Source organism: Dipodomys spectabilis, unplaced genomic scaffold (genome assembly GCF_019054845.1).
Source record: "Dipodomys spectabilis isolate Male_0828 unplaced genomic scaffold, ASM1905484v1 ptg000018l, whole genome shotgun sequence".
In the NCBI taxonomy this organism is placed as follows: Eukaryota; Metazoa; Chordata; class Mammalia; order Rodentia; family Heteromyidae; genus Dipodomys; species Dipodomys spectabilis.
Genome location: NW_024870695.1, coordinates 16,096,119 through 16,107,224, shown reverse-complemented (window position 1 = coordinate 16,107,224; position 11,106 = coordinate 16,096,119). Strand labels below are relative to the sequence as shown.

The 11,106-nt window shown below is 45.9% G+C and overlaps 1 protein-coding gene across 2 annotated transcripts in view; it reads left to right on the top strand.

Moving 5' to 3' along the window:
• Positions 1-348: 348 nt before the first annotated feature.
• The window catches only part of Fam117a (family with sequence similarity 117 member A), a 52,595-nt gene continuing 41,837 nt past the window's right edge, over positions 349-11,106 (top strand). For both annotated transcript variants that reach the window (XM_042673929.1, XM_042673928.1), the window contains exon 1: positions 349-566. In XM_042673929.1, coding sequence (XP_042529863.1) covers positions 371-566 — 196 coding nt within the window. In that variant the 5' untranslated portion in view covers positions 349-370. The remainder of the gene's footprint in view (positions 567-11,106) is intronic.

Below are 11,106 nucleotides of genomic sequence, written 5' to 3'. Positions count from 1 at the left end.
ATTTGCATACTACCTGGTCTGGGTGTAACGTTCCTCCTTCCTGGGACTTTTCATTGGCGGCTCTGGAGAACCAGCCCTCCTCGGGTAGGACCAATCAGCACCTTCTTGGGTGTAAGGAAGCAGGCGGGGACTGGGGTGGGGGTGGGGTCTTGGGTTGGATCGCTATGAACGTCGACCAATCATCTTTGGAAACGGAAGATCTTACAGTTAATTGGTTGAGAGGTGGAGTCTGGGGCTCCGTAGGCCAATTAGAGTTCTGAGCTGAGAGAGTCGATCACCGCCCCGTAGAGCAGATAAGTAGCTGCGGCGGGGGTTGGGGGCTGTGTGGGGCTCGCTGTGGGGCCGAGGCAGGCGGGTGGCCGGGAGGGTGATGGCAGGGGCCGCAGCAGGCGGCAGGGGCGGAGGTTCCTGGGGGCCGGGGCGCGGAGGGGCCGGGGGACTCCGGCGGGGCTGTTCTCCACCAGCCCCCGCCGGCTCCCCCAGGGCTGGGCTGCAGCCGCTCAGGGCCACAGTCCCCTTCCAGCTGCAGCAGCCGCACCAGCGCCGGGACGGGGGTGGCCGTGCAGGTGAGCCGGGACTGGAGCGGGTACTGGGGGGAGGAGCCGTTGGGGGTCAGGGGGTAAGAGGGTGAAGGGGACGGGGGGGGGAGGGGTACCGGGAGAAGTGTTAGAGGAAAGTGGACGGGGGGCGAGGAAAGGTGGTGGTGGTGGGGCGCGCAAAGTCTGCAAGGGCGGAGGAGCGGAAAGCTTTGGACGTGGGGTGCAGCGCAGAGGCTGAGGGTGCCGGAGTTGGGGCCGGGAGGTGAGGGGAGGAACCTGGCGGACCGAGGCTAGTTTGGGGGGCGTAACCGAAAAGTGGCAGAAGTGCCGTACGGGGATGAGTGGAAGATTCGGGGGATGGGAGCGAGGTGTGAGGAGGGGCGGGGGCGGGGGGGGGGGGGTGATGCGCCCTGTGCTGTGGGTTGTGCTGGGAGCGAGGAGCCGGTGGGCGCTGGGCGTCTGTCTGCACGAGAGGGGGAGGGGCATGGAGGAGAGCCTGGTGGAGCCATGTGTTACTTTTCCAGCTTGAGTTTGGCCCCAGCATCCCACTCTACAGCTCTGGAGTTCCTTTCTCCACCACTTCACCACTTCACGTGCGCTTCCCTTTATGCCACCTTCTGGAGCAGATTGTATCACAGCCGGTTGGAATAAGTTAGTTTAACGGTTTGTACTGCGGTGCAAATGCTCCGCTTCCGATTCCCTACAGTTGTAGGTTCCCAGATCGTCGACCTGCTTAATATGGCTGTCTGATTCCAACTATCCTGTTCGTGCCTGCATGTGTTTAGGACTTGGGCATTTTGCCTCTGCCTCCCCCTCCCCCCAATGTTGTATTGTCCTGAGCATTGCCAGCCAACGTGGCAGTGGGGTGAGGGCTGCAATCAAATATGTTGTGGCAAATACCCTACACTCTGAACAACACCGAAACAGGTTTTTGTTTTGTTTTTGTTTTAATAGTAACTTGGTGTATGGTGAGTGTGGAGAAACTAAGGAGGAGCAAGCTGAACCTTGCTTTCACACTCAAAGCTGTGAGGGGACCCACAAATGCAGTCACTTAGAAACGGAAAAGGAACCTACTTGTGTGAAGAGGTTGGCAGTAAGTTGAAAGTGAGGCTTGCATTTGATTTACACCAGATGTGAAAAGATCATTGCACACTTCCAAAGCCCCAGTCTGTACCAAATGTACAAAAGTCATGACTCTGACATCTTAACAGTTAATGATATTGTCTAAACCATGGTCTCTTGAGCTTCTGGAGATTGCTAATCTTAGTTGCTGCATGTCCTCCTCTGGAAACTATAGGTGTTACAGTGGCTTGCTAGATAGGAATGGTCTTTGAGGTCTTTGAGGTAGAATGCCCTCCTGTTTTTCTGGACGTCACTGTGTATCTTAATATCACATTTTAGAATGCAGAAACTTGGTAAAAATCTGGTAATAAGATGGTGACCGAGCAGTAAAAGTATTTGTAGAATCTGGTGGAGTAGAAGAAGGCAATGCCCAGACAAATTCATGCCTATCATGAACTGTAAAGCAAACCACAAGACTACAAACCTGTTGGTTTTGTTTGGGCTTCCTTGAAACCAAGGGAAGTTATTAGAACAACAAGCACCAGAACCTTGGTCACTTTCAGTAGAAATCAACAGAAAGCTTTCCTGTGTAGTAGCTGAAAACTGATTAGCAATCATATTTTAAGAGAAGTTATTTGGTGCATGCTACATAGCTAGTATAAAGGACAAACACTGGTAGGTGCTGTGCAAAAGGGAAGAATGTACGTTTGGATGCTTGGGTCTTTTACATGATTTGCTCCTTTTGTAGGGTCAGGGGTCCTAATATACTGATGAAAACATAGCTGCAGCTCTGCATAACTTGCCAGGTGGCTCAGGAAAAATTTAGTGGACTCATTATATATTGGGTTCATCCATTGTTTCTCCACCTATTAATATGTTCAGGTATTAATAAAGCATTTGTCTTTGTATAGTGAGATTATCTGTGGGTTTTCAGTAAGGTAGGAGAAAGAAAAAAGTAAAAGAATTGATTGCCAGGTGTCAGTAGCTCATGCTTGTGATCCTAGCTACTCTGAGGATGGAGGTTCAAAGGCAGCCCAGGCAGGAAAGTCCATGAGACTCTTATTTCCAATTAGCCACCAAAAGGCCAGAAGTAGAGTTGTGGTTCAAGTGCTAGAGTGCTAGCATTGAGTACAAAAGTTCCAGGTTCTGAGTTCAAGCTTCAAGACTAGCACAAAAATAGATAAATAAGAATAGCCTAAGCCAATGGACTTCTTTGTGGTCAGAAATTAAGGGAATGAATTTGGTCTTTGGTTTGGAGTCTTTTGTATGTTACTGTCAACCTTTACATGGCTTTGGAATGTGGCTTCATGAAGTGTGTGGTTTTCTTTAGACTAGTAGCACATATGTAATAGAAAAAGGAAACCCCTTACTATCTAAACACTTTAAGAGAATGGTGTTGGTAGTCACAATGCCTACGTTTCAGATCCAGGTTCTGCCATTTACTAGTTGTGTGGTTTTGGGGAAGTTACTTGACATCTGTGTTTCACTTTCCTCATCTGTGGATAATGTCTACATTCTAAGAATCAAATAAATCAACAAAGTGCTTAGGACAGTGCCTAGAACACAGAAGATGCTGTTAGAAGTATTTGTGGCTGCTTACATTGTTATTCCCTCTGCTGAACCAATGTGAGAGCACTGTTGGCTAGAGCCCATTGCCTTTTCAGGCTTCAAAGAGCAAACCCAGATTGGTTTGAAACCAGTACTGCAGGTTTCAGAATTTCAAGGCCTCCTGTTGCATTTTTATTCCCTCATCTTTTAAAATGAGCTCTCTTAAACAGCATTCTGAAGCCCAACTGTTTGAAAAAGCATATGAGCTGGGACTGGGTTTCAGGAACAATTAAGTGTCGTCACTGTTTCTGTTTCTCATCCCAAAATGATGTAACACTCCACTGTGCAGTTATCTCACACTGCACACCCTGCTGTGTTCTTGACAAGATAGATTAGGCCTTGCATAAAGGGTTATGGTGTAAAGAGTGAATTTACCTTCTGCGATCATTCATCCATAAGGAATGTCTTCATAAAGTGAGGAACAATTTCATTTTTATGAGACTGGGCAAGGAGTTAGTAAGACAGAGAGTAAAGAGAAAAACAAGGGTCAAGTCTAAGTTAAGAGTTAGCCAAGAGTGGGTAATAGGAACCAGGATAAATTTCTTACTGCAGTTGCCCTGGAATTAAGTTCACTTTTGTATCTTAGGTCAGCTAGGGGCTGCTAACTTTGTGTTCTTCCAGGACTATTAACAATAGACAAAACAAAATCGAGTAGGAGGCAAAATTTTCTGGGTTCTATTCTACCCATCTTTAGAATGAAAATAATGCATTTTTACTGTTGTTTGTTTTGTGTGCCTAGGATTGAACTTGAGCCATTTTATATACTAGATAAGGCTTCTACTACTGATTTATACTCCCAGCCCCATGAAGATAAATTTAATATAGCTTTGCTAATTATCCCTCCAATAGAATAGCCCCACTAGGGCTTTGGAGCTAAATGCTGCCTTAGAACCTCTATAACCCACCAGAACCTTCTCTTTTTTTTATTGTTGTTGGTCATGGGGCTTGAACTCTGCCTGGGCCCTGTCCATCAGCTCTTCAGCTCAAGGCCAGTGCTCTACCACTTGATCCACAGTGCCACTTCCGGTTTTTTAGTAGTTTATTTTGGAGATAAGACTTTCCTGCCCGGGCCGGCTTTGAACCTCAGATCTCAGCCTCCTGAGTAGCTAGGATTACAGGCAGGAGCCACTGGCACTTGGTTGCTTTGGTTATTTTTAAGATAGGGTCTTGCTTTGTACCTGGGCTGCCCTAGGCTGTGATCCCATTACTTGTGCTTTCTGTGTTACTGAGGATATTGCTGTGGATGACAGGTGCTTACCACTGCTCCCAGACATTGAGTAAGAGTTTCACAAACTTCTATGCTCAGACTGGTCTCCCGCCATGATTTCCTCAATCTCTGCTTCCTGAGCAGCAGGATTATCGCTTGAGCAACTGTCTGGCCTGATGCCTGTTTTTTAAATAAAGTTTTATTGAAACCTGGCCACTTTGATTTAAGGCATTATCTTTGGCTGCCTTTATACTGTTGGTATATCCTAATTAAGGGCTGGGAAGGTGGCTCAGTGGTAGAGTGCTTGCCTTGCATGCATTAGGCCCTGGGTTCAATTCCTCAGCACCACATAAGCAGAAAAAGCCAGAAGTGGTGCTATGGCTCAAGTGGTAGAGCACTAGCCTTGAGCTGAAGAGCTGAGGGACAGCACCCAGGCCCAGAGTTCAAGTCCTGTGATCAGAAAAAAAAAATCCTAATTAATTAAATGTGGCTCTTTATAGAAAGCTCTGCCTACTGTTATCCCTAACAATGTACCTAACTATAATTACTCCTATGTAAAGATCAGCTTCAAATGAGTGGAATGCAGACTTCCTCATAAAACCCTGAGATGGGAAAGAAAACTAATAATCCTGTATTCCCTACTCATTTTTAGGAGAAAGGGGACAATCTGTTTCCAGTCAGTTTGCAGTCTTTGTGGAGGATCAGCATGTATGACTCTAGACTCCTCCCAGCCTCCAGTTGTCAGGTGACATGTGTTCAGTAGACATAGCTAATTTGAATTTTCATAAAGCTTAACTGTCAGGCAAATTTGTTCCTTCTCTCCTTAACCTCACAGTTCCAACTGTTTTCAGTGAATACATTTCAAAATCAGATGGAAATCACTTTAGGAATATCTCCTGTTTTCCGTTTTTCTCATTACCTTTTCGTTTTCTGAATAGGTTATTGTGAGCTGGCAGTAGTTATGGTTGTCCTAAAATAGTGATTTCCCCATAGGGACATAGGAAGAACAGTTTATGTCATATGTCGAATATTTAAGTTCCCCAGCATGGCAATTTTGTGAATATAAGGCAGCATTGTTATTAAAAAAAGCTATTGATAATTATTAAACTCCTTTCCTCAAAATGCTTTGAAAACTTAGCCCTTAGGGGAATGGGTATTTAGATAGGTATGGAGCCATATCAAAGAAGTGATCTATTGATGATCAAGAGAGAAGAATCCTCCTCAGACTGGTCCTCCTGAACCCTGGTGCCAAAACAGCCTAGAGGTAAAAGTTGAAATGTCTATGGCAGGGAACTCTTTTGCTATAATGAGACTTGGGGGTACAGTTAAAATTCTGTAAGAGGTACAATTGCCTTTCTACATCCTGTGATTGAGGCAGCTTCTAGTTGGAAAGCATTAAAACCCAGGCTCTTTCTAACCGGGCATTGCTAACTGCTGTTTGACAGCTTTGCCAATTCCAAGCTCATGGTCAGCAAAATGTACGAAGGACCTGACGTAAATGTTACCACCAATGATGACATCCTTGAAATTAAATGCTTCCAATTTCTAGGATGTCACCACTGGTGCCAATTGCCCAACTGTCTTTATCTCTTTGTACCTAAAATAGTAAGGGTTCTGTGTGTTTAGGATGTTTTAGCACAGGATTAGATAGTATGGGAAGTTCTTGATTTATATAACCTTAGATGTGAGAGATTATAATCCCTTTAAGGTCAGTAGGGGAGAGGTGAGTGCATCAGTGGGGTGTGGTGGTAAGGTAACATCACTCCCTCTGGTCCCAAATATAGATTGGTGGGAAACTTGAGGCAGGATTATAAAACTTCACAGTGATAGTTGGCGTGTTGCCAAGGTGGCTGGTAGACGCTAAGAAAACACCTATTTGCATTCTCTGTTGGGATCAGAGCATACTGAATGGAATGATAGACCACAGGGCTATGCTATGATGGAATTACTAAAAAATAGAGTGCCCATCTCTAGGTGTTTTTTTTGAGTAGGTTTTTTGTTTTGTTTTGTTTTGTTTGTTTTTACTAGTAGTGGGGTTTGAACTCAGGGCCTGGGCAATTTTTTTTTTTTTTTTTGCTCCAGGCTCAAACTCTCTCACTTGAGCTATAGCTCCACTTCTGGCTCGCTCTTTCCTCCCTCCCTCCTTCCCTCCCTCCCTCCCTCCCTCCCTCCCTCCTTCACTTCCTCCCTCCTCTCCTTCCTTCCTTCCTTCCTTTTTGGTGGGCTATGGGGCTTGAACAGGGCCTGGGTACTGTCCCTGAGGTTCTTGGCTCAAGGCTAGCATTCTACCATTTTGAGCCAAAGCTTTACTTTCAGTTTTCTGGTGGTTAATTGGAGATAAGAGTTTCATGGTCTTTCCTGCCTATGCTGGCTTTGAAACACGATCTTCAGATCTCAGCCTCCTGAGGAGCTATGATTTAAGTCGTGAGCCACTAAAACCCATCTTACTTCAGACTTTTTGATGGCTAGTTGGAGATAAAAGTCTAATTTTCTGCTCCAGTTTTCTCCTTTCTTGCCTGTCCTAGCTTTGAACCATGACCATCAGATTTCTGCTTCCAGAGTAGCTAGGATTACAGACTTTTAGCCACCAGTACCACATGTATCACCTCTAGGTTCTTACTATCAAGGAGAACCTTTCCACTAAAGGATTCATACTAAAGGATTCATACTAAAGGATTCACAGGCATATTCTGGAAGCAAATCAGGTTTTGGATTTCTTTTCTTTTTTTTTTTTTTGGTCGGTTGTGGGGCTTGATCTCTGGGACTGGGCGCTGTCCCTCAGCTCTTCAGCTCAAGGTGAGTGCTCTATCACTTGGGCCACAGTGCCACTTCCAGTTTTCTGGTGGTTTATTAGAGATAAGAGTCTCATGGACTTTCTGTCCCGGCTGGCTTTGAGCTGTGATCTCAGATCTCAGCCTTCTGAGTAGCTAGGATTACAGGTGTGAGCCACTGGTGCCCGGCTTGGTTTTGGATTTTTTTTTTTGGGGAGGGGGGGTCAGTCGTGGGGCTTGAACTCTGGGCTTGGGCACCATCCCTCAGCTCTTCAGCTCAAGGCTAGTGCTCTACCACTTGAGTGATGGAGCTATTTCTGGCTTTTTTATATGGTACTGAGGAATCGAACCCAGGGCCTCATGCATGTGAGGCCAGCACTCTACCACTGAGCTACCTTCTCAGTCCCTTGTATTTCTTATGAACACATATATCAAATATTATTTGACCCTTGCTCAAGTGCTCTGACTAGACTTAGCTTTTATTCTATGGGCAGTTTGTAACCTTTTTAGACACTGGAAGAGAAAATAGTATGTTCTTCCCAGTTCAGAGCTCAAGTTTGATGCCCACCAGTGAGTCAATTTAATGGGAATAGACAATCTCTTCATGGCTTCATAAGTTCTGCCCTCCTCCAGGATGGAATTTGCTCTTCCCTGTCCTAGAAGAGGGAGTAGGGAAGCGTGAGTAGAAGCCAAGAAAGGCTGAATAGGAAATCTGGTCAGCTTTCCTCTCTGCCTGAATTATATCCTCACAGAGGATTTCATTATTTGTTTTGCAGGGTATGAATTAACCAAACATTAGCCAAATCTCTTCACATGGTTAGGTCAAAAACAAATTCTGATCTCAGAGAGGAAAGAGTTTGGGATGCTGTTTGAAGTTCATAAATTATCTGTGCTCCAGTTCCTTTGCAGACATGTGGAACTCAGGCCAGGGCTGTCATTTATGAGCACAACTATGTGGTAGGGAACTCTGGCACAGCTGGCTGTGAACACACAGGCCCCCAGCTCATGGTGCCCACCAAACTACCTGGTTTTCTGATACTTCACTCTCCCCCAGGGTAGACAAAGCTGAATGCCTAGTTCTAGAGTCATTTTAAGTGTTTACCCTCAGGCCCAAATAAACCTCAACTGACTTACTGTGTGGGAGCACCACAGCCAATCAAGGGCAGCTTTAATGAACTTAAAAGAATGCTATCAAAGTATTTTATAATAAGAAAACTTCAAGCCCAGCCCCAGGGGACCTGGAACTGAAGTCCAGACCTTGTACAGACATTTATCCTGCTTTGTTCAGGCACAGAAGTCTGGGTTTGGTCATGAGCAGATAGCTGACACTGGGGGTGGATAGAGTGCCTTTGGCTTAGCCCTGCCTGCACATTAGCAGTTTATGTTTCCAGCTTCCTAATAAAAGGATTGGGGCACTGGGAAGATTCTTCTTGAGGGCTTTGGTTGCTCTGATGCAATTGACCTATGACTTGGGGCTGCCTGAATGTGGCTTCTTAGATAGTAGACAGTATTTGGCAAGGCACTTACAAGTTTGCAGTACTTCTACGTGACCTCCTTATCCTGTGAATGGCTGGCGACTTCTTCAGTGGATCCAGATTAAATGAAGACCTGTGGAGAACACTGAGGTATTACCTCCTTCAGAGCCCAAGGAAGAATTAGATACACAGTTCTAAAGGCAGATGCTGTTGCATCCCAGAATGAATAAAATGCCAATTCAAGGTGGAGGAGACAGAGAAAGCAGGAATACCCAGTGTGCGCTGAAGTTACAGAACTGCAAGGATGTTTTAAATAGGATTAAAAAAAAATTGGCCATTGTATTCTCTATAAAGTTAAATTAAACTTCTACTGTCTTCTCTCACTTCCCTTTCAAAAGTGACATTGTTGAGGCCAGGAATGTAACTGAGTGGTAGAGCATCTGCTTAGCATGTGGGAGGCCTTGGGTTTGATACCCAGCACTATTAAAAATAAATAAATAAAAGAAAAAAATATAGTCTTGTCTCATCTGCTGTGTTCCTTAGTTTTCTTTTCTTTTCTTTTTTTTTTGGGTCTGGTCGTGGGGCCTGAACTCTGGGCCTGGGCGCTGTCCCTCAGCTCTTCAGCTCAAGGCTAGCGCTCTACCACTTGAGCCACAGCGCCACTTCCGGGTTTTTTCTTTTTGCTTATGTGGTGCTGAGGAATCGAACCCAGGGCCTCACGCATGCAAGGCAAGCGCTCTACCACTGAGCCACCTTCCCAGCCCCTCCTTAGTTTTCTTAAACTTCCATAGTCCCTTCTGCTCCATCCTGGAAATTGTATGCCTGCCTTTTTAAGAGGTAGCACCTCATGTTTCAAGTTCAAGAGCAATGGAACTCACCCTGCAGCTTGAACAAATTTGAGTGTTTTTGCAGAGGGAGGGCCAGGGCAGATGGGGAGTGTCATGGTCAATAAATACTTGCTGGATTGAGTTGCTGGAAAGGCAGTGGGGTGGGGAGAGGGAGCCACACCTCCTCCTAGTCTCACTTGTATTTAGTCTTTCCCACTTCTAGTCCCTATGCACTGTTCCCCCTTTATAATACCACTCTGTAGCTACTTGCAAGGCAACTCTTCCCCTTCCTTCACCCCCACCTCAAGTGTTAGCATTCTCTCTTTCTTTAAATCACTGGTCTCCTATTCATCCTGGTCATTGGGCTTGAAGCCCAGCTGGTGGCAAAGACGTGGCATTTCCATGGATGTCATTGCTAGGGCTGTAGGTTCTCTTTGAGCCAGAGAGTGAACTTGGGCAGTTAACAGGTATGATCCATGGAAACAGCCAGTGTGTAAGATTATGTTATAATTTTGTTAAAAAGTTGGGCTAGGTTGGGAAGGTGGCTTAATAGTAGAGTGCTTGCCTAGCATGCATGAACCCCTGGATTCAATTCCTCAGTACCATATACACAGAAAAAGCCGAAGTGGCACTGTGGCTCAGGTGGTAGAGTGCTATCCTTGAGCAAAGAAGCTCAGAGACAGTGCTCGGGCCCTGCGTTCAGGACTGGCAAAAAAAAAAAAAAAAGTGTGGCTGGGAAGGTGGCTCAGTGGTAGAGTGCTTGCCTTGCATGCATGAGGCCCTGGGTTCGATTCCTCAGCACTACATAAGCAAAAAAAGCCAGAAGTGGTGCTGTGGTTCAAGTGGTAGAGCGCAAGCCTTGGGCTGAAGAGCTGAGGGACTATGCCCAGGCCCACAGTTCAGACCCCATGACCACCACCACCAACAACAAAAAAGTTGGGCTATCTGGATTTAGGCTTAGAAGTGGTCATTGGTGATGGGCCAAGGAGACAGGAGACAAGGGCTGGATGTTTTTTGCTTGGGTAGATTGATGCCAACTTCTTAGTGATGCTATATCATATATAGCAAGTAAGATCAGGGAGAAGAATTACCTATGAGCCCTAGGGTAGCCTCTGAGTTGCAGTCAGGCTGAAATCCCCCCTCCCCTGTTTCTTGTCAGGCTATATCCTGTGGTACCAGTCATTGCTGTTCTCCTCCTCCTCCTCCCACCAAATGGTACTATGCAGGAAGGAGGAGTTCATTGTCCTTTCTCAAACACTAGATACTTAAACTGTCATCCAGAGTCTGTGTTTCCTGTCCTAAGGTTGCCAACCATGGGCCTGATGTCAGTCAGAGTGGCTAACCAGCCCAGCCGGGTATAACTTTGAACAAAGTAAAGTTGTGACTAGAAGAATAGGCAGCTTCTCTTACCTCCTCCTCCCTCCTTCACACTCCCTTCCCTTTAAGAGTTTTCTGTTCTCAGTGCATGTTTGATCGCCCACACGGCTTTGAGAAAACCACTGCTGATAACACGTGCATTCCCTGCCCCACAGCTGCAGGCTGGCAGAAACCTGCCTCACAGCCCCCGTTTGGGAATTGTCTGTTTAACTCGTGCCTATCAGATATGACATACAAGCT